This window comes from Lolium rigidum, chromosome 2 (genome assembly GCF_022539505.1).
Source record: "Lolium rigidum isolate FL_2022 chromosome 2, APGP_CSIRO_Lrig_0.1, whole genome shotgun sequence".
Classification (NCBI taxonomy): Eukaryota; Viridiplantae; Streptophyta; class Magnoliopsida; order Poales; family Poaceae; genus Lolium; species Lolium rigidum.
Window position 1 is genome coordinate 282,836,598 of NC_061509.1, and position 21,594 is coordinate 282,858,191.

Consider the following 21,594-nt stretch of genomic DNA (forward strand, 5'->3'; position numbering starts at 1 on the left):
TATCTCTAATTACTGCGTCCCAGGAGCCAGTCTTACCTTTAGAAAGAAAGCTTGCATCAACATTGCAATTTATCCACCCTTCCTCTGGTTTTATCCAAGTGTTATTTTCATTTTTTCCTTCAGGCATGGGCCCTGTCTATGACCATTTCCATGTAAAACAATACTTTTTTCCTTTCCGATCAGCAACAACATGACCTGCAGCTGTACCTTGACCAGTAGTGAGATAGTTTTGTAAAATAACGAATCGAATTATCCACTGAAGCCAGGCCATTATCAAAGATGATATTGTTTTAATGATGCCAAGCCCTCCACTATAGGAACAACATTTTACTTCTTTGGTCATGATATAGGTTGTCCAGAAGAACCAAAACCCAGTTAGGACCAGTGTGAGTTAACTTTGATTTTGGGGGAAGCTTCCAGGGATTTTTCAGGCCTTGTCTCAAGGCTATAACTTTAGTGCAAACTACTGTAGCATGGTATCCAGTCTCCTCTTCCATCCCATGGATAGTACACATATGCATGACATTTGGAAGCTTGCGGGCTCTATTAACCTCTACAGCAATATTATTAGTAGCGAGCTTCCAAGTAAATATTTTTACCTATGGAGGCACATTTGTACTCCAAATGACTTTCCAAAGATTCCTATCACCATTTTGCCAACTGCTTGAATAGGAGGTGGTTCATTTTTCAGGTCCAGCGCAAAATTGTAAGCGATTCTGATAGTGAACATGCCATGGTTTTCAAGTGTCCAGGAAATAAAATTCTCCTCATCATTGGATGGAAGTCTAATAGTTAAGACAACATCAGCATCATAAAGATATTACGAATAACATCTTCCTTCCAGGTGTGGTCATGGTGGTTTATCAATTGAGAAACTCTTCTTAACCGTGAAATTGTTTACATAGCATATATTTTCATATTTCCCCTTGGTACCCATTTGTCTCTCCAAATACGTACTATAGCCCCATTACCAACTCTCCGCATAGCCCCTTTCTTCAAGAGCTCTAGGCCATGCATTATTCCCTGCTATCCATGGAATGTGTTCTGGATGAAAGTTGTGTCCATTAGTTCCCCCTACGGGTAGTATTTTTCTTTCAGCAATTTTTCACAAAGATTGTCAGGGAAGGCAATCAACCTCCAGGTCATCTTTGCTAGCGGAGCTTGGTTAAAAAGAAGATCTTTAAAACCCATGCCTCCTTGTCCTTTCCTTTTTGTTATTTTATCCTAGGTCATCCAGTGCGAATGTCTTCTTTCTTTATCATCACCCCATGAGAAGTCTCTAGTTAATTTCATCAAATGTTCACAAAGCCCTTCAGAGAACTTAAAAACACTCATTGGGTAAGTGGGGATGGCATGGGTAACAGATTTTATCAGAACATCCTTCGCTCCACTAGACGCATATTTTTCAGCATAGTCTGTGAACTTATTTTTTTAATTTCTCTTTAACTAGCTGAAATTTACCATCTTTTATGCGCCCTTCTAGCCCTGGCAAACCTAGGTACTTTTCCTCAGAACCTATAGTTTGGATGTCCAGAATGGAAGCCAGTACTTGGCTCCGATCCTAGGAACACTTGTTCCCAATAAGCAAGGAACATTTACCGGGGCTTAGGAGTTGTCATGTTGCCTCCTCATATTTTTTTTAAGACTACTTTGACCTTGCTTGCTTGATCTGAGTTGGCTTCAAGAAACAACAGACTATCGTCTACGAATAGTAAATGAGAAACACCGGGGCTTCGTCTACACACTTTTAGCTCTGTAATTCTTCCTTCATCAATTTCTTTCGAAGATGTCTTGGTAGGCCATCCGCAACAAATATGAAAAGATAGGGTGATAATGGGTCACCTCATATATATAGCATGTTTCAAAAACTAAATGAGGCTTGCATCACCGGAAATCCACTTTAACTCATACATGTGAATGAACCTACTGCCCAAAAGATTTATTTAAAATGTGTAAAAAATGCGGAAAAAAATATTTAAACGTACATCCGGTCATTCTATGTTACTACCTCTGTTCCATATACACCGTTTTAGCAAAATATTTTTGTGTCCTAAAATGGCTTATATTATGGAACGAGTGATAGGACACAAAGTTTCTCTAAATGGAGCATCCATTATGACCCTGTAAAAAGATATTTTTTTGTGCTCAAAGATAACTTTTCATTAGACATTTTATTTTTGTCCTTTTGTCTTTTCTCCACAAAACTTTCTGTGGGAACAAAGAGTATCCGGAAGTCATGCTGAAAATTTTCGGAAATACTTTTGTATTTACACGAATGGGTGTGTGTGACACCATCCGTTTCCTTTGGGGTTCCGATAAAAGGAGGAGAGATAAAGCTATTTTTATCTACCAAGGTGAGCATGAATCTCGAGGAATCCATTCTTGATTTTTTTAGATTTTTTTAAATTTTGCGATGCATTTTTCGTAATGAGTGCATCTAGACCTATGACACAAAATACAATGACCAATGAGGCAATATTATATGTCCCAATATCTTCTTTTCAAAAGATGTCTGAGAGTGCATCGAGAATAAACATGACAAGTCCTTTTCTGAAAAAGAATTTGAAAAAATCAAAATTTTAGAAATAATCCCAAATACACATGATGCTAAGATGTTACGAATTCTGAATAAAATAGCAACTATGAATATATAATTTATCTTGTTTTTGTATGTCACAAATCTTCATGTTTTTATACCATATTTTGTTAGTAGCGTCATATATATTTTTATATAAATTATACCTTTTCAGATGTCAAAATATTTTTTCTAAATAAAGAGGGAGCCAAACATCCATCCATATTGTTTTGTTTATTTTTCCCAAAATAATATTGGTACAAGTGCGCAAACACCTGCAGGCAATATGCCCCCATATTTTCTCACTGCAACTAGAAACGAAGGAAAATTAAGTGTTCTAGATCCAACTTGTTCCAGATGTAACCATAAATGCCAACAAGATGTTGCTAGATAATACTTGGGGCTATCGAGAATTTGTTTGGTTCTCCCAAATCTTGACAATTTTGTAATTTTTCCAATAAATCAAGATATGTGTATGTATGCAACCGCACACACAAAATTCTTAGTTGGAAGCGTGCAGCACGTAGATGAGGTTACTCATGGCTGGGAATAATTTGGATAAAAATTCCCTTTAGGTGGATACGTGAAGAACAAGGTAAAAAACTAAGATTTTGACAGCATTGCCACAAAGACACATTTGTGTATTATATAATTTCGATTTTGTATTCAATATACCCACATAGAGATATGAAAACATAAATTCATATACTCTCTCCGTCCGGTAATGCAAGGTTACATATCATCCAAAAATACATGATTGGATTCAGTTTCAAAGAACATTCCGATGATATACCTTTGGATGACTTATTATATTTTTTTCAGAAATGGGAGCCACGCCCCAGCCTCTGCATCAATAGATGCACACGGCCGTGTTTTTTATTGCAACGTACGAGTATATAATTCAATTATTACAATCATGGATCCACTAAGGTTGAAACAAAAATCAACCACAAAAAATGATAAAGATTGGACCGCTAAACATTTGCAATTCTATTGATGTGCCTCCAACCAGTAGCCTGGAAGAAGAAATACTGGACAACCATCAAGAGTCGGTTAGATCCAGCAACCACGTCTCCCCTTTGGTCCTCCGGGAGCAATAGAGTCCATTGCTGAATCCAATGCACAGCTCGTCGAATAACCTGCAAAAAATTAGTTTCCTTTTTTTTTGTTTCTTTTTTGCGGGTAGTTCCCTTTTGTTTGTTAAACACAAGATCATTTCTGCTTGTCCAAATAGCCCAACATAATGCTGACACACCCATCCGCATGTTAGCTTTATCCATTCCGATGATATACCTTTGGATGAATTATTATATTTGGTTGATTAAATTATTAGTCAGTTTGACACGAAAAACGTAGTAGCTTCTATTGATGAACGGAGGGAGCACGAGTAATAGCCAAATCATGTACTCACAAATGTAAACTTTTTCTCACTCTATGGTTAGAATTGGAATTGAGAATTTTGTGTACACTGAGTCTTGTGACCAATCACATGTTGAATTAATTATTATTATGTGACAAAAGGCAATATATTTATGGGGCACGCTTTGATTTAAGTTTTGATGAAATTTGTGTGAACACATCTGACGTTCTCAGTAGATGGAATATACAGATAGGCATCTTGTATGTTAATGTGGACATGTTGTCAGTACTATATCGACCGTGACACAACTCCGGAATGGTTGTCAAAATTTTGCGGACCATCTGGCCCTGCCGGCTGCCACTTCGTGGCTCGTGTGGCATTGTCCTAGGTCCTAGCATCTTCCGGCGTCTGCTAGCTGATGTGCTTCACGCCTTGGTTTGTCATGTAAAGAGAAACACTCTCCGTCTCCTGCCATATGTTCCTGATTTGCTCAGCTCCTCTGCCCCGGCCAGCCTATAAATACACTGTCCGTCTCCTGCCATGGATGCACAAACACCAAACCAAGCTCATCTCCATCCGCCACATAAACACAATGGAGTTGGCAACAGGGCCAGTGTTCTACAGGGGCCTGCTCCCCGTCGACGTGAAGAATGTGAAGCCGAACTCGAAGGGCATGCACAGCCTGCCCAAGCCGGTCATGGTTGTCGCCCCGACGGAGGAAGGGACGTACCCTGTCATCGTGTTCCTGCACGGCTGCAACTTGGCGAATCACTACTACGAGCAGCTCCTCAGGCATGTTGCCTCCCATGGATTCATAGCAGTGGCGCCGCAGGTAAATAGCTAGGTTTTGCTGCATCTCGGCACCACCTTCCTTCTCTTACTGCCCATTTTTCATGCAATTCAGGGATATCTATCTATTATTATATACTAAAAGCACAATACGTGGTTCTGAAATAGAGGCGCCACGTTAAACCACATCATTCTAATTATTTTGTCAGTTAGATCTAAAATTTACGGCTATGATTTCACGATTTTACGTAACATGCTCATATTATTTTAGAAGTACAAACATGTCAAATTAGTGGACCCATATTGTTATTTGTTATTTGTTATTTGTTATTTGGTAGGAAAAGCAAAATTGATTTGGTGTCTTATCTTACGCATGGACTACCACAGATATAATTAAAGCTGTCACGTCTGTTAACAAAACAAAGAAAACGTGTACTATGGTAGTTGCAAGAAAGATGGCTAGAACGTGGCCATAACGTATGCCTCCATTAGATCAAAAGAAAAGAAGCTTCGTCCGTTAAAAAAAAAACATTTGAAGAACGTGTATGGATCAAAATAAAAGAAGCTTCGTCCGTTTAAAAAAGAGATATGGACTATAACACGTGAGAAAGAGACCGACCCAACCATGTTATGAATGACATCAGCTTCATGGACAAAAAAGAAAAAATATCCTGGTATCTGTAAAAAATAAGAAAACTGCCATATATTGCAGTCTACCCATCCTATGAAATATGTCTTAGATTTGTCTCAAATTAGATATATCATGACATTATTTAGCATATTGATTATGATTTTTTCTTGGTAGGCAAAAAATACATGGTTGTAATGGTATTTCCCATAAATACCGTCTAAATATCGGCCAAGATTTGTCAAACAAATTTACTATTTTGTCAAAATTTTATGAAAATAATTGAGAAAATTATTTGAATACCGGAGAATTTCGTTCGGTATTATTTGTTTTCGATGGTAACCAGTAAAAACAGGTTTCCACCAAAATATCAAAATACCAGCTCGAAAAAATATGACCTAGATACATATAAATTTAGATAAATCTAAAACATGTTTCTGGGACAAAGGAAATACATCTCTTCTCATTTTTACAACATGGTTGATTTTCTCAATCTACTACCGTCGTGCCATTTAACTAATAATTATTGCCTCCCATCCGTGCCCACACTTCGTGCACATCTTTTAAATACCAACAAAGTATCTTTCATCTCACATGCTCTAAAAAATATGATTGTAACACATGTAGATGTGAGTGAGTTGTAGATTTACAAACTAATAAACAACTTACATTTTGTAACAAAATATTGTTAGTGAATTTCACCAAGTATATATCACATCAACCTTGGCCATAACAAGATCTTTCTTCGGCAAATATGCCAATAAAACAAACTTATTGAATATTGATAATTTAATTGGATTTTTAGAAATAGATATATGCATGATTAATTTAAACTTAGGACCATGATATATGGCAAACGTGAGAGTTCTACCACAGCGGCACGGCATGATCTAGGGTGCTCCTTTAAATCTGCATGACGGTGCTTTTCCACAAAAAAAAGAAGTTGTCACCCCTCCCACAACGAAAAATACCCTTTCAACTTACGTTCTCCGTCACACCACGGGGTAAACGCTTGCACGCTCGGCACTCCGAATATCCCAAACTTTAATACCATTGTCTTACTAAGAGGTAAAAGGATATACGAATGTGCCGATTTCTAAACTGACATGTATTTTTGCAATTAGGTAAATAAATAAGAGGAAAATTTACTTTAAGTTAAATAAAATGAAGATGTCATGCATAATATTGTCTGTGGAACAAGTGATGTCCTCGCATTGCGAGGGCCACCTTGCTAGTTACTCTTACATTGGTTGTTGCATGACGAAGGGAATACGTAAAAACTCTCTCGTACTCATCGACATCGTACTCCTATATTAATTGGTTGATGCATGACGAGGCAGTGAAACCTCAATTGCAACAGCAAAAATGAATTTAATTTTAATGGTGGGCCGCTGCCCGCTGGACAAACTAATGAATGGAACAGGTAAAAATCTGCACGTTAGCTAGGAACGAGAACGATCTACACAAACAATGTTTAAGACCGGATGAAATGGAGATACTTTTTTCACGATATATACTACTCTCATCTTCCACTCACACTAGCTTGTGCCAACAGCTCTACTGGATGACGTTCATCGAAGACGACAGTAGGGACGTAAACGCGGCAAAGCAAGTCACGAACTGGCTCGCAGCGCAGGACGGTCTCCAGTTCGTCCTCGAGAACAAGTTCAAGCTTAACAGCGTCAAGCCTGACCTGTCCAAGTTGGCTCTGGCAGGCCACAGCCGAGGTGGGCACGCAGCGTTCGCCCTAGCCCTGGGGTTGGGGAACCCCATGATCAAGCTGGCCCTCAAGTTCTCTGCCCTCATCGGCGTCGACCCGGTGGCCGGGAAAGCCACGGGCTGCCAGGTTCCACCAGAGATCCTCACGTTCAAGCCCCGCTCTCTCGACGTGGGGATGCCTGCCCTTGTCCTGGGAACCGGGAAGGGCCCGGAGCATGTTGGCGGTCCTCCCTGCGCACCGGCAGGGGTCAACCACGCCGCGTTCTACGACGAGTGCAAGCCGCCGCGCTACTACTTCGTGGCCGAGGAGTACGGACACACGGACATGCTAGATGACGACGCGCCCTACATCGTCGATAAATGCATGTGCAAGAGGAACGAGAATGGCACCAAAAACCTTGCCAGGCAGAGCATGGGAGGAGTCATGGTCGCATTCCTTAGAGCTATCCTGGAGAAAAACAATGAAGATCTTAAGGCCATACTTGATAACCCAGGGCTCTCGCCGGCCATACTGAACCCGGTTGAACATGATTTGGCATGAATGCTCAAGCCTCATGGCAAAGGGTAGTTACATCGGAAAATAACTACTTGTCCTAAATAAGCGTTAATGTGTGGATGATGTATCTGTGCTTCCTACGTGTGTTGCATACTGTAATAATCTGTTCACCAGGGAATAAAAAATAAAAATACCTATTATTATTATTCTAAAAACAAGCAGTATGATGCACTTTTTTACCATCTGGCATGCTTTATTGCAATGCCGTATGCCACGACCATTCGGATCAGAAGCTCTCTACACGATAGCAGTGACGATGACCATGATCTTGTTTTTTTTGCAAATCGGACCCAGCATTAAAAGAAACATTAAATAGTACGAAGCACCTCAACAAAAACGAAACTTACAACGAAAGCTTTGAGATGCCCTTCGTCTTCAACTCCAGACCATGTCGATGGCGCGCTGACACTGCCACTTCTCCCTGAGTCGGCCTGACGTTGTTAGTTGCGGATAGGGAATCACTGAACATGTCAAGAAGGTTGCATCCGTCCCGAGACGAAGAGGAAGGAATAACCGTCGATGAAGCTCCTTGGCAACCTAGAGATCCGTACATCCAGATGAAGCCTGATAGAACCACACCACTCCCACAATGTTCTCGATGTCACCATTGAGATGAAGAAGATGCCGGCACCACTACCTGAGTGCCGCCCCACCTAACCAAAATCCTAAAACCAGGGGAACGGAGCCCTCTCGCCGACGGGGCCCGAGATCCACCCCACATCCATGACCCAAATGCATAGAAGCGAGGCAGACCGCAGACGGTGCCAATGAGAGACGAAGAAACCGCAATCGCCTCCTGAGCGTTCTCTCGAGCGAAGGAATACGAGGTGGTTATTCATCGGATCCCAGCAAACACAATATGTAGGATTACATAAGGATGATCTTGATCATGTAGGGCAGCTCACAAGATCTATACATGAAGCACAAATTGGAGAAGACAACCATCTAGCTACTGTTATGGACCCATAATCCAGGGATGAACTACTCACGCATCACTTCAGAGGCGGGCATGGCGATGTAGATGCCTCTGGTGATGATTTCCCCCTCCGGCAGGGTGCCGGGAAGTGCTTTAGAACCCCCCGAGATGGGTTCTGCGATGGCGGCCGCGATGAAACTTTTCGTGGATGGAGGCTCGGGTCTCTAGGGTTTTACCGAGATCGTGAATAAATAGGCGGAGGGGCGATGTCGGTGGAGGTCAGGGGGCCCACACCACCCCTAGGCGCGGGGCAGGGCCAGGCCGTGCCTAGGGCAGGTGTAGCCGCCCTGCTGCCCCCTTCGACTCCCCTCTGGACTCTGTCTTCGTTACAGTAAAATATTGACTTCGGCTTTTGTTTCGTTCAATTCAGAGAAAATTTCATGTACAACTTTTCTGAAATACAAAAACAGCAGAAAACAGGAACGGTCACTGTGACATCTTATTAATAGGTTAGTGCTGGAAATGATATAAAAGTGCTACGAAGTGTAAGCAAAACATATATGAATTGATGTAAAACAAGCATGGAGCATCACAAATTATAGATACATTTGAGACGTATCAGTCAGCAACACATCATCCATCTGTTGTGAGCTTTCTTGGTCATTCTGCTGCAGGATTTCTTCATGGTCGGTTACATTTGCTGCCTTTGACCTCGTGACTCGAGTGGGAGCTGGCTCATAAAGTTCCAGCATCCTCTTTGACCTTCCTAGAGGTACAAAAAACACTCTTGATGGACCCATTGTAGTAGTTGTTTCTTGGTTCTTCCTCCTTGAGCTTGTCTTCTTAACAACACTCTTCTTCTACTTCTTAACACCACTCTTCTTCCTCATAGAAACCTTCTGGGTCTCGTATAATTAGCAAGGAAAGCGGAATTAGATCACAAATTATATTTTTTTTTGGAAGAATCCCATCCGCTAGAAATGTTTTATTTTGTTTCGTTCCCGTTCTTCATTTCCTTATTACCAAAACCAGCACATGCCCACACCCAAGCTTTGAATTCATCGACAATCCTCTGAACAAGAGATGCAATCATGTAACTAGAAATGGATAGATACAAGAAGATCTTCAGATGAAGATGAGTAGTCATCGACGCCGCCAAGAGATACCTCCTTATTCTGTCTAGGGTGGCGACTGGAGGTCATGGTCACTGTTAGTAGCACGTCTGATGCACTAGCACTATGAGAAGTGGCGGACATGGAGATGGGAGCGTGTGACGGTTGCACCGTAGCTGCTTGACTGTTAGAAATAAACCACCTTACCATCATGCCTTGAGTCCATAGGTTCACATGTTCGTGCTGGTGTCTGCGTCGTTGTTTAGGTCGCGTTTGGATGCTGGTTTGGCCGCGTTCGAGTTCAGTTGCGTTGAGTCGGTTTGTGGATGGGTCTTCGATCGTGCGGGGATGGAGACGGTATGCATGCAGCAGGCATGGCGCGCGGTTAAGATGGAATGCACGCGGGTCTCGCGGGTCTCTGCCGGAATTGACATCGGGGACTAGCATCGAACACCTTGCGGCCCGCTTTGGTATGACGGCGGCGTCCGAGAGAGGACAGAGGAGAGCGTCCACGAGCGCGAGACACACGGCCCGCGTCCACGTGCGCCACCACCTCCTGCGCACACATCATTGGTCTGGTCTCATGCTGCCATGCATAATGCAATCTGAACCGGGATCGGTGCTCCTGCTGTTTCGGGCCCGGATCGGAATCCTGCACAGCCACCGTTTCCTTGTGTATATATACTCCGGACTTCAATAGTACTACTACTACGTACGTGTTGGTGTTGGTGTTGGCCTGTTGGGCATCGATCTCAGCTGTTCGTCCCGATCGCGGAGTAGACAGACTGCCAACACGCACGGACAAGCACGGCCGGCGACGCCATGACGCCGGAGGAAGCGATGCGGCGTCTCGAGGCGCTGAGCGACCTGCTAGCCACCATCACCCAGGGCTTGGCCGAGGAGGAGGAGAAGGCCGGCGCGGCGGGAGCCGATCACCAAGCTGACGACCAGTCTCTGGCTCGGCTCTGCAGGCTTACGCGGCTCATGGGCGACATCGCCGCCGAGGAGAAGCTTCTCCGGCGTGCCATCGACGGCATGGCCGGAGGAGGCACGAGACCCGCGAGGAACCGCAAGCCCAACTCTCGCTACCCGGCTGCTGATTGGACGTCTTCTTCGCCCGCTGCAGACAATGGCGCCACGGCAAAACCGCAAAACCACGGCGGTCCTTCGGTACCTCCTGATCACAGCCATCAAACATTGTCATCCACTCAACCGGATGAATGATACAACAAGCTACTACTCCCTCTGTTCGGATTAAATTGAGGTGCGTGGTGTTGAGGGAATAGCTTGTGTAAGTGTGAGTGGTGCGTCGATTAAACATGTACATAGGGAGTAAATCCGTTCCAAACTAATTATCGCATTTTTTGATATAGTTTTATGTAGACGCATTTTATACCGTATCTAAAGTTCTATACAAAGTTGTGACAATTATTTTAGAACAGGCGAGGTATATAAGAATAGCATTACCCATGTATTTATTTTGAGAGGAGGGCAAGAACTATGTATGCATGATCCAACAAGCTAATTCACAGGATTTCAACAATTCATAAAATCAACATTTAAACAACCTGGATGTACCTTTTTATAATGTGCATGAGCATTTATAAAATGTATAATTCTGATATAACCGGCTTCCTTGAACCAACTTCCATTCAAGATATCCAAGCAAGATTTATATGCAGTGTTCAGCTTAAAGGGAGACAAAATATTGCAGGAGTAATTGAATGTACTAAATAAATGTTGCAAGCCACACGCACTAGGTAACATAACATTCCTGGACTCCTCCTTATCAGTTGACTGCTAGCTATGAGCCTACCAGCAAGGTAATGAACTAGTGTGAGTACTACATGTGACAATCACAACATAATCATATAAATCTATATCTCTTATAACTCCACTAGAGGATCATTTAAGTTGTCTATCTCAACATGCAAACTAATCACATCATTCATTCTATTAGTCATCCAATTGTCCATGTCATCCCCCACTAACATTCGTTAATACTCTACATGTAAGCCACATCATCTATTTTTTAAGCTATCTAATTATCCAAATCAGGGGTGGAGCTACACCCCGGGCAACCAGGACCATGGCCCGGGACGCAGCAAATTATTCTGGCCTACTACGTGTACAGATGTCTGACTTGCCCGGGTTGCAACGTAGTGTGAGTTGGCCCATCTTTGCGATGATGCCCAACAACACTCGTTTCCCTCGCTCGCTGCAGTAGGACGCGCGCCGCCAGGCTGCCGTCTCGCCGGCTTGCCGCCCCCAGTCCACACTCAGCAGGATCCCTGGATGAGTTCCGGCCTTCCCCCAGCTGCTGCCCAATGCCGCCGTTGGCGCGCCGCTCGAGTAATGTCGTGTTGCTCTATCTCTCCTAGTCCGGGCTACAAGCTCTACTGCTAGGTAATACGTGTGTATTCCGAGTGTCTGTTTGCTTTGATTATTCCATGCCATTATTGTTACCAATTAAACAGATTCACTTGACTAACAAGTTGGGTAGCACCGATTGAAAAGAAGCTGGTCCAACATCGTCTCAGATGGTTTGGACATATCCAACGGAGGCCTCCGGAAGCGTCAGTGCATAGCGGACGGATAAAGCATGCTGAGAATGTTAAGAGGAGTCGTGGTAGACCAAACTTGACATGGGAGGAGTCTGTTAAGAGAGACCTGAATGTTTGGAATATCGACAAAGATTTAGCCATGAACAGGGGTGCGTGGAAGTTAGCTATCCACGTTCCGGAACCATGACTTGGCTTCGGGATCTTATGGGTTTCAACTCTAGCCTACCACAACTTGTTTGGGACTGAAAGGCTTGGTTGTTATTTGTTGTTGACTTAACTAACAACTTTTATAATTGATTTGAAGTTTTACAATAGAATATGAAGAGGTTTTTACTCAACACCACACCAATCGGTGAATTCCCAAACCGAGAAATCCTTAAACCAAAGAAACTGCCCAAACTATATATATTTTGTTGGACTGTTGAGAATTGAGTTGGAATTATATGTTCATGCTCGCAATCATACCATTTTTTTTGTGCCATTTCATGAATTTTTTGAGTGACTTCTCGCATTTCAATTTTTTTTGGCCCGGGGCTTGCTCCAATCCTAGCTTCGCCATTGATCCACATCATCAACTCTTAGCCGCCAACTACATAACCATTTTAAGTTAGTTTTTTTTAAGTTAGCCTCTTGACTATTTACGCCAATTAAATCCTGCATGTTCGTACAAATAACATCCTATTCCAATCAACTTATATCCTTTTGTGTTTTACAAAATAGAATTATCGGAGAAATTTCCGCTGCAACACACGGGGTATCCTTCTAGTAAACATAAGTTACTATTCACTGTTTATGGATAAAGATTTCCAGATAACAAACTATCTATAAAGATCAAACCATGTTTATGGATAAGATTCCAAGATAACAATCTATCTATAAAGATCAAAATACTGGCTAACCAATTAAACAAACCACGGCAATCGGCAACAATTAGGGGTTATGTCTTATCTATTTAGTCGTTAATCACTATGAGTGTTATGCAATTCAAATTCGAAGAATTTCAACATCTCCTGTATAGTAAACAAATGAACAACCTAGATGTTCCACTTTATAATGTTCCTGAGCATTTATACGATGTATAATTTTGATATAACTGGCTTCCTTGAATCAAATTCAATTCAAGATATCCAAGCAACATTTAAATGCAGTGGTCACTAAAGAGAGACAAAATGTTCCAAGAGTAACTTAAAATTCCTACAACCTCCTTATAAGTTGACTAGTAGCTACGAGCCTACCAGCTAGGTGATGAACTATGTGACACTCACAACATAATCATCCAGACAACACAAGTTAGTATTCACCGTTTTTTTTTTGTTAGTTCTCTACATGTGGATTGAATTTATATGAAGATTTGAAACATTTAGAATAAAATTATGTAAACATTGACCGCAAATCTGCACTTGTAGGTCTTCTGCAATTTACTCTATACATTTTAATTGAATGCTAGAGTTTTTCACGTAAACATTACCCTATATTCCTCTGTATATCCTTTAGTTCAACATTCACCCCAAAAAAGGAGTTAATCTCATTTGTATCCCCTATTTTGACATTTGTGACAAGGATTACCCCAAATTTTCTCTGCTAGCCACTTTTTACGCCCTATTTTGCAACTTCGTGCAGATTTTATCAGTTTTTTTTTGCGAAAATTCCACCGACCTATTAATAATCATCAACAATAGTGCAAATAGCTTAAAAAGTAATTAAAATTTAACTAGGTACTTGAACCACCTAGCGACCACTACAAACACTAGCACGGGCTGAAGGCGCGCTGCCGTCCTCACATCTCCATTACCGGAGTTAGGCAAAGCTTGTCGTAGTAGAGCTTATTGTAGTAGACAACAACCATCGCCAATGATGACAACTGTAGATCGGAAGAGATTGACATGAAACCATACCAACGAACATGAAAACCGACCGGATCCCTGGAGATCCACCGGGCACACGATTCCACGCGCCCTCCGTCAGTGCTAGACGCACCACCGGAGAGAGGATAAGACGGAGAGGATATTATTCTGACTTCAAAATGTAGCCGACGCCTCAACATCTAAAAAAAGATACTAAAAAACAACCTACAAAAAGAACGAAAACTCCCCGCCGGCGAGAGACCGTGGTCCGCCATACCTGCAAAGCCCCAAAGCCGCTGGAGGCAGAGCGGACCAGCGGTATCGTTGATGAGGTGGACGAAATCCTAGATTGGTTTTGTGGCGGAGCCGCCTCCTGATCCTCAAACAAGATATTCATCCATTGCTTTATTATGGACCTACTCTCAGCCTACATGCTAGTGCCAGGTCGTTTACGCATTGTACAAAAAGTACGTGCATGGTTTATTTTCGTGGCATGACACATATGAGCCAAGATTTAAGTTGACCATAGTGGAATTTTGTTTCGGGGGCAAACCTAGCACATATTTAAAAATATGGAGTAAATATCATAATAGGGAATAAAAAAAGAATTAACTAAAAAAAAGAAACGGTACTCTCCGTGGAGACATTGCTAATATAACACCACAAGTCCGCAATTTCAACAGACAATTTCAAGTGAGAATTGGAATTGGTGTTCATTTACTGAATGATTTGAAGGTTTTGACTCCCTCTTCCCTTCTCCTATAACATGTCATGCATACTTTTCCGTGCAAGTTAAATTTTACAAAGTTTGAGCAAAAATATAGAAAACAATACGAACATCTATGATACCGAATATATATAATATAAAACTATATTTTATAACGATTCTAATAATATTAATATGACATGGTACATGTTTATATTTTTATCAATATACATGATTAAATTTTATAAACTTTGAATCTAACTAAAATTTATATGCACTGTGAGCACGAGGGGTTATGATTTAAGCTTATAATTTTCCAAAGAAAATCAAGCCGGCACACCTATCCGAGCATCAAGCAGGCTATCAGCGCTGATTCTGTATATTTTGCTTGATGTAATTTCTTGTTATCCGATTAGTGATCTTTTTGCGAAACAAAGTATAGGCCTAGGCGTTACTAATAAGTAGGTACACTCACCTCTATGCATGTAGGCACGCACATCCTACCTATGAGCACCTTCGAGAGATTTGATCCAACCAATCTTGGGATTGATGAAGTCACTACATGTGTCTCGCTATTGAGAAAACCTCGTCACCTCCCACCTCTTGAACAATGAGGAGTGACTGGTGGCCGTGCAGTGCTTGTTCCGTCCGTTGGAAAACAGAAATCAGTATTGCACAAACCTTGTTCGAGCACGTAAAACATAGTGAGGAACAATTTTCCGTTAACCTGGATGAAAAGCAGTAACCTTTGTACCCGCCTTCATGTCGTCTAGCCCAGTTAGCCGGCACACGGGTTCCCACCACCACACGCACGGCCGGCCGCACGCGCGCGCGCACGTCATCCCACCCGCCGCTGCGCTTCCCGGAGGCCGTCCGCCGGCGGAGACCTCGCCACTTATATGTTCCTCCCCCGCCTGCTCCCCGCGCACCGCCTCCTCACCGGCGGCACCCTCCCGCTCCTCCTCCCCCGCCGCAGCCGCCTAGCGCTCCGTCCGGCCGCCCGTGCCGTCGCCATGTCCTCCTCCTCCCCAGCCCCCGCCCGCAGGGGCACGCTGCGCGGCGTGGTGTTCGACATGGACGGGACCCTGACGGTGCCCGTAATCGACTTCCCGGCCATGTACCGCGAGGTGCTCGGCGGGGAGGCGGCCTACGCGGCGGCGCGCGCGGCGGGCGGCGGCGCCGTCGACATCCTCCACTGCATCGAGTCCTGGGGCCCCGAAGAGCAGCGCCGCGCCTACGAGGCCATCGCCCGGTTCGAGCGCGACGGCCTCGACCGCCTCCAGATCATGCCCGGTGAGCGTTCCCCCCAAAGCGTTGGATTCTCATTTCGAAGAGCAAGAGCTGTCGTGCTCTGGTTCGCGTTTGCTTATCGGGTGTGCGGGTGATTCCGAATTGCAGGGGCCGCCGAGCTCTGCGGGTTCCTCGACGCCAGGCAGATCAGGTGATTGCTTGTTTGTGTAGCCGAAATCTAGCTCAATTTTGCATACTACATGGTATGCTTAGCCCAGTTAGTGTATGGTCCACAGCCGCACTTGTGATTTTAGAATTGATTTAGTGCAGTGCAGTTAGTCTCATGCAGTTGCTTCAAACTTGGTTGATCCCATCGTCTAGGGATTTGCTGTTTGAATAGTGCACTAGTGAATGATATATGTAAGTGCCAACATTTCAGAAAGTTAGACAAGTCATTTTCGGATGACAGGGGGAGTGCACTGTAGGTTATAATTGTATGGCTCGAAATTTGATCTGCAATTTCGACTCCATCGCCTGGCCGTTCCTCTTTGAGGCTCTGCGCCAGTATGGGTTCGGTAACCGCTTCCTCGAGTGGCTGGCCATCTTGCTGTCCTCCGCGAGTACGCGGGTGCCCATCAACGGCGCACCCGGCCCAGCAATTTGGCATAGGAGAGGGCTAAGGCAGGGCGACCCCCTTTCGCCGCAGCTCTTCGTCCTCGCTGTTGACACTCTGGGGAAGCTGTTCAAGCGCGCCGTCGAGCTTCGCGTCCTAGGGCAACTACACCCGCGGAAAGAGATGCCCACGATCTCGCTATATGCTGATGACGTGATCCTCTTCTGCCATCCCACACCTGAGGAGGTTGTGGCTGTCAAGGAAACGCTGAACCTGTTCGGCCGCGCCTCTGGCCTCCGCGTCAATTACACCAAGAGCACCGCGACTCTGATTTGATGCGCCCCCGAGGATGTGCACGCAGCCGTCCAGCAGCTGAGCTGCCCATCGTCGAGCTACCAATCACTTACCTTGGTATACCCCTGACCATGAGGAAACCCACTGCTGCGCAATTGCAGCCCGTGGTCGACAGGGTCGCGGCGAAGCTCCCTACCTGGAAGGCAGGACTCATGGACAAGGCTGGCCGCCTGGCAATGGTCAAATCCGTCCTAGGCGCCATCCCGATCCACCAGCTACTGGTGATAGCCCCTAACAAAAAAACCATCAAGCTGATCGTCAAAATCCAGCGAGGTTTCCTTTAGGCTGGGCGAGCTGACGCCAAGGGTGGCCATTGTCACGTGAATTGGCAGCGGGTGGCGAGGCCGATCTCCCTTGGGGGCCTGGGCTTTCACGACCTGGAGCGCACGGGCCTCTCCCTGCGCTTGCGCTGGCTATGGCTCAGTCGAACCGATTCTCGCCGTGCCTGGCATGATCTGGACCTACAGTTCACCGCCGATGAGCGCGCCCTGTTCTTCGCATCCACCACGATGCAGGTCGGGGACGGACGCAAGGCTTTGTTCTGGGAGGACCGGTGGCTCAATGGACGGTCCATCGGCGAGATCGCGCCGCTGTTGTATGCTTGCATCCCCAAGCGCAGAAGGAAGCTCAGGACGGTGGCGGACGGCCTGCAGGGCCACGCCTGGGCACGAGACATCCATGGCACGCTCGGGCTCCACGAGATTGGGCAGTACCTCTTGATCTGGCAGGCCATTGACGGCACACAGCTCCACGACGCCCCGGACCAGCTGCTCTGGAAGTGGATGGCCAGCGGCAACTACTCTGCCAGCTCCGCTTACCTCGCCACGTTCCAGTGTTCCACCCTCTGCCTGGCGTGGAAACACATTTGGAAAGCTTGGGCGCCACCACGGGTCAAGTTCTTCCACTGGTTAGCGTCCCAAAATCGATGCTGGACTGCCGACCGGCTGGCGCGTCGAGGCTTGCAACACCACCCCCGCTGCCTATTATGTCATGCGGCACCTAGTCATCCACTGCCCCTTCGCCAAGCAAGTTTGGCGCGAGGCGTTGGCATGGTGCGTTTGTCGTGCCGCACGCCACGGGACACGGACGATTCCATCTTCACTTGGCTGGTGGAAGCGAAGCAAGCGACGCCCAAACCTCTCCGCAAAGGGCTTGGATCAGCAGCGCTGCTCCTGCCATGGATGATTTGGAAGCATAGAAACCACTGTGTATTTGAGGGGGCACGGCCATCTGTGCATGACCTGATGTCCAAAGTCAAGGAAGAGGCATCCCTCTGGGCTAAGGCGGGTGCTATGGGGCTTAGGGCAGCGTTGCCGGCGACCTGGGATGTGCACGCCACTAAGTAGCTGGGTGTGTATGATGTATGCTGCCTCCTAGGAGGATTGTAAACAGACTATCCTTTCAATGAAATGAGATGCAAAGGTCCTTTGCCTTTTCTCGAAAAAATTCCATTCCGTGCTAACTGCTAGCTAAGTTTGCTATCACAAATCCAGTCACAATACACAGTTGTCTGTTTGCGTAACATTCTACCTCGTTCAGAAACTTCGTTTTTCAAGCGATCAGTAGGTCTTGCCCTGTCTACTTTCTGACGCACCCGCCTTACTCAGGGATTCCCTTGCATCATTGCATGTAGTAATCCAGTGGCTGAAGTCATAAATATTATTAAGCAACAAAATAGTGCATTTTTATTATCGATTGGGTTTTGAACTAGATCACTAATTGGGACTCTGCGACTGGCTTCTTATTGCCACCAATCTAGTGATCAGAAAGAAGCATCCTATCCTAGCACCAGGTGCCTTACTAGCTTGTTGTCTGCTTGTGTATACCACACACTGTTGCTTCGTTTGACAAGTGTCATTGAGTTCGTTTACTAGCATTTGTGTGTAATTGTGAGAACATGCCTGACTAGTGGTACATAAATAACTGCAGTTGCAGTGGCATCTGTCCATAATTAATTTACTCTATTAGATTTGAGATATTTATGCGGCTACTGATTCCTACCCTGGATATTATGCAGGAGGGGTTTAATCACACGCAATGTGAAGGGAGCTGTCGATTTGTTTCACCAAAGGTTTGGTGTAAGTTTTTGGACTGTACTTATTCTGATCATCTAGTGGTTATGCTTGTCGGATGATATCCATTGCTCTTAAATATGTATAATGCTGTGATATACTTTGGTCCCTTGCACCATTCTGAACATACAAATCCTTGTCGTATAGTATGGCTGGATATTCAAATTTATAAAATTATGACGTTGCTGTAAACTCTGCATAATATCTTTTCAGTAATATTCATTTGTACTTTGCATTGATCGAACTTGATTTGTTGCCAATCATTCTATTGTTAAGGCGAAGTGGAAATAACATCCAACATTTGTAATAATGCCATCATCTTCAATGTATTGATCTTCGATATATGAAACTTATGCAGATGATGTTTGTGCCTGCATTGAGCAGAGAATTCCGCCCCTATAAGCCAGATCCAGCTCCATTGCTTCACATTTGCTCCACTTGGAAACTTCCACCAAACGAGGTGATCATGGTTGGGGACAGCCTCAAGGATGATGTGAGCATTCTTCATCTCAATCTGAAGTCTAGCATATAAATCATTTCTATACAGTATCTACGTAGCATGATTTCAGTTATCAAGACAAACCAATTAGGATTCCTGTATAGTATAAATATTATTGTTTAAATTCCTTAAAGTTAACCTGAGTCTCCACATTAAGCTATAGTTCCCTTCTGCCATCTTGTAAAAGAAGTTAAGAGTTGTATCGTAGTCATGAATGAATAGACATTATGCTCCTACTGTTTTGATAAAGGCCACATAACTATATTTTTTCCATAAACTGGAGTCAGCTTTTGTGAACCTTTTTTCTTCTTACGACCTTGAAAAGGCCAGGTTGCACTTCCACTATCATCGAGATAATGCAACAATTAAAACACTGTCATTTTGCAACTTTTTTGGTAAATCTGCTTCAATAGTCTACGCCCACGTGCTTATTGGCTAAATATGTACTTCTGAAATTCATGTGCAGATTGTTTGTGGAAAGAGAGCTGGTGCTTTCACTTGCCTACTTGACGAAACAGGGCGATATGGCCCCCACGATTCTTTGCCTGAAGATGTTAAGCCTGACTTCATGGTTTCTTCACTCTCTGAAGTATTATCCGTGTTGGAGGAGCATTTCGATTTGGATCCGGTGTTGTCTGCTGACAGTAGAATCTGACATGAATGGTTTTGTAAGCTGTCTTCCGAGTGAGGAAACATGTTTGTACACCTTAATGTAATACGGTACATGTCGAGAAGTATCGGTCGGTTTATCTGAATACTAATGCAGGTTGGAAGGTTATGACAGCCAGAAAAGAATTCTTTTGAATTCTCCGCTTCAAACGCCGCTACTCCACCCTTGTTTGGACCTTGATAAAAGATTGGTTTGTTGACTTGGCGGCATTGTTAGCCTTCGATGATGGCCAGATTCTGGAGTAGTATGGTACTTACTCATGGAGGAATGAGCAAATTCACTGGGTCGCTTGTTGTGCTAGTATCATGGGAACTTTCGAACGAGCAGAATGCGAGGATTTTCAAGAACAAAAGGACCTTGCAAGCCACCGTGTTTGCTAGAATTAAGTTAGAAGCTAAATCTTGGATTCGTGCAGGTGCTATGCACTTGGGTCTTTTGATGGCCGGAGAGTAGATTTTGCTTTTGGTGGGTGTGGTTTGTAACCTGAACTAAGAACTTCTCTTTTTATTCAATGGATTAAGGTAAGTCTTTTGCCTTTGGTTCGAAAGAAAAAAAACATGACCGTGCCAAACAGTGTCAGGCAGACCAGCTTCGTTGGTTGGAGGACAGTAGCTAGTCACATGAGATTCCAGCTATAAATCATAACTAGTTCTTACAACGACTATCATAGTAGCGTGAGATAAATAGCGAAGTTAAGAAACCTTGCAGTGCCTTTCTCTGAGATAATAAAACTCACAGATGACACAAAGGCACAACAGAAATCTGATGAGGATATCTGAAATAACTCTCATGCAACATCTCAGTTCAAAGGCAACTCAGTAGTTCAGCTAAGCAATAGAAATTGGGATACAATAGAAACTGGGATACAAAACATAAGAGACATAAGAGGTGAATCGGCAGACATGTTTAACGCTAAGGCAACTCAGTAGTTCAACTAAGCAATAGAAACTGGGATACAAAACATAACAGTTGAATCAGCCCTTCTTGGCACCTGGGCTGATCCACGGAAGGATCATCTGATCAGAAGAACCACCACCTCTTTTTAGGGGACTCATGTGATGAAGCTCCGTCGTTGTGATCCTTGACGGTCTTCACCACCTGCTGTTCAGTCTTCTTCATGGGCGGCTCGTCCTCCACAGCCTTGGCAGTCTTCCCCTCCTTGGAATGCTTCTCTTCTCCGTCCTTCCTCTTCATCTCCATCTTCTCAATTTTGGCAAACACCTCATCAACGGTGTCAGCTTGCCACTGTTGCTTGACGTATGACCCCATGAATGTAACGATGGCAAAGAGGCCAGTTATGCCTGTGCACACGATGGTGTAGGATAGGTGTGTAAAGCTGTAATGTGTTTCACATTTTGGGTCCTATCATGGAGAAACGAAACTCTTT

At 44.2% G+C, this 21,594-nt stretch overlaps 2 protein-coding genes across 2 annotated transcripts; both read left to right on the plus strand.

Moving 5' to 3' along the window:
- Positions 1 to 4,527: 4,527 nt before the first annotated feature.
- LOC124691054 (chlorophyllase-1-like) lies at positions 4,528 to 7,612 on the plus strand. The gene is made up of 2 exons (XM_047224339.1): positions 4,528 to 4,767; positions 6,908 to 7,612. Exons 1-2 carry the CDS (start codon positions 4,528 to 4,530, stop codon positions 7,610 to 7,612), a joined length of 945 nt encoding a protein of 314 aa, XP_047080295.1.
- An 8,041-nt stretch (positions 7,613 to 15,653) lies between these two features.
- Positions 15,654 to 20,338, plus strand: LOC124693559 (haloacid dehalogenase-like hydrolase domain-containing protein At2g33255). The gene is made up of 5 exons (XM_047227039.1): positions 15,654 to 16,062; positions 16,168 to 16,210; positions 18,984 to 19,044; positions 19,397 to 19,531; positions 20,004 to 20,338. Exons 1-5 carry the CDS (start codon positions 15,669 to 15,671, stop codon positions 20,190 to 20,192), a joined length of 822 nt encoding a protein of 273 aa, XP_047082995.1. The 5' UTR covers positions 15,654 to 15,668; the 3' UTR covers positions 20,193 to 20,338.
- The last annotated feature ends 1,256 nt before the right edge of the window (positions 20,339 to 21,594 follow it).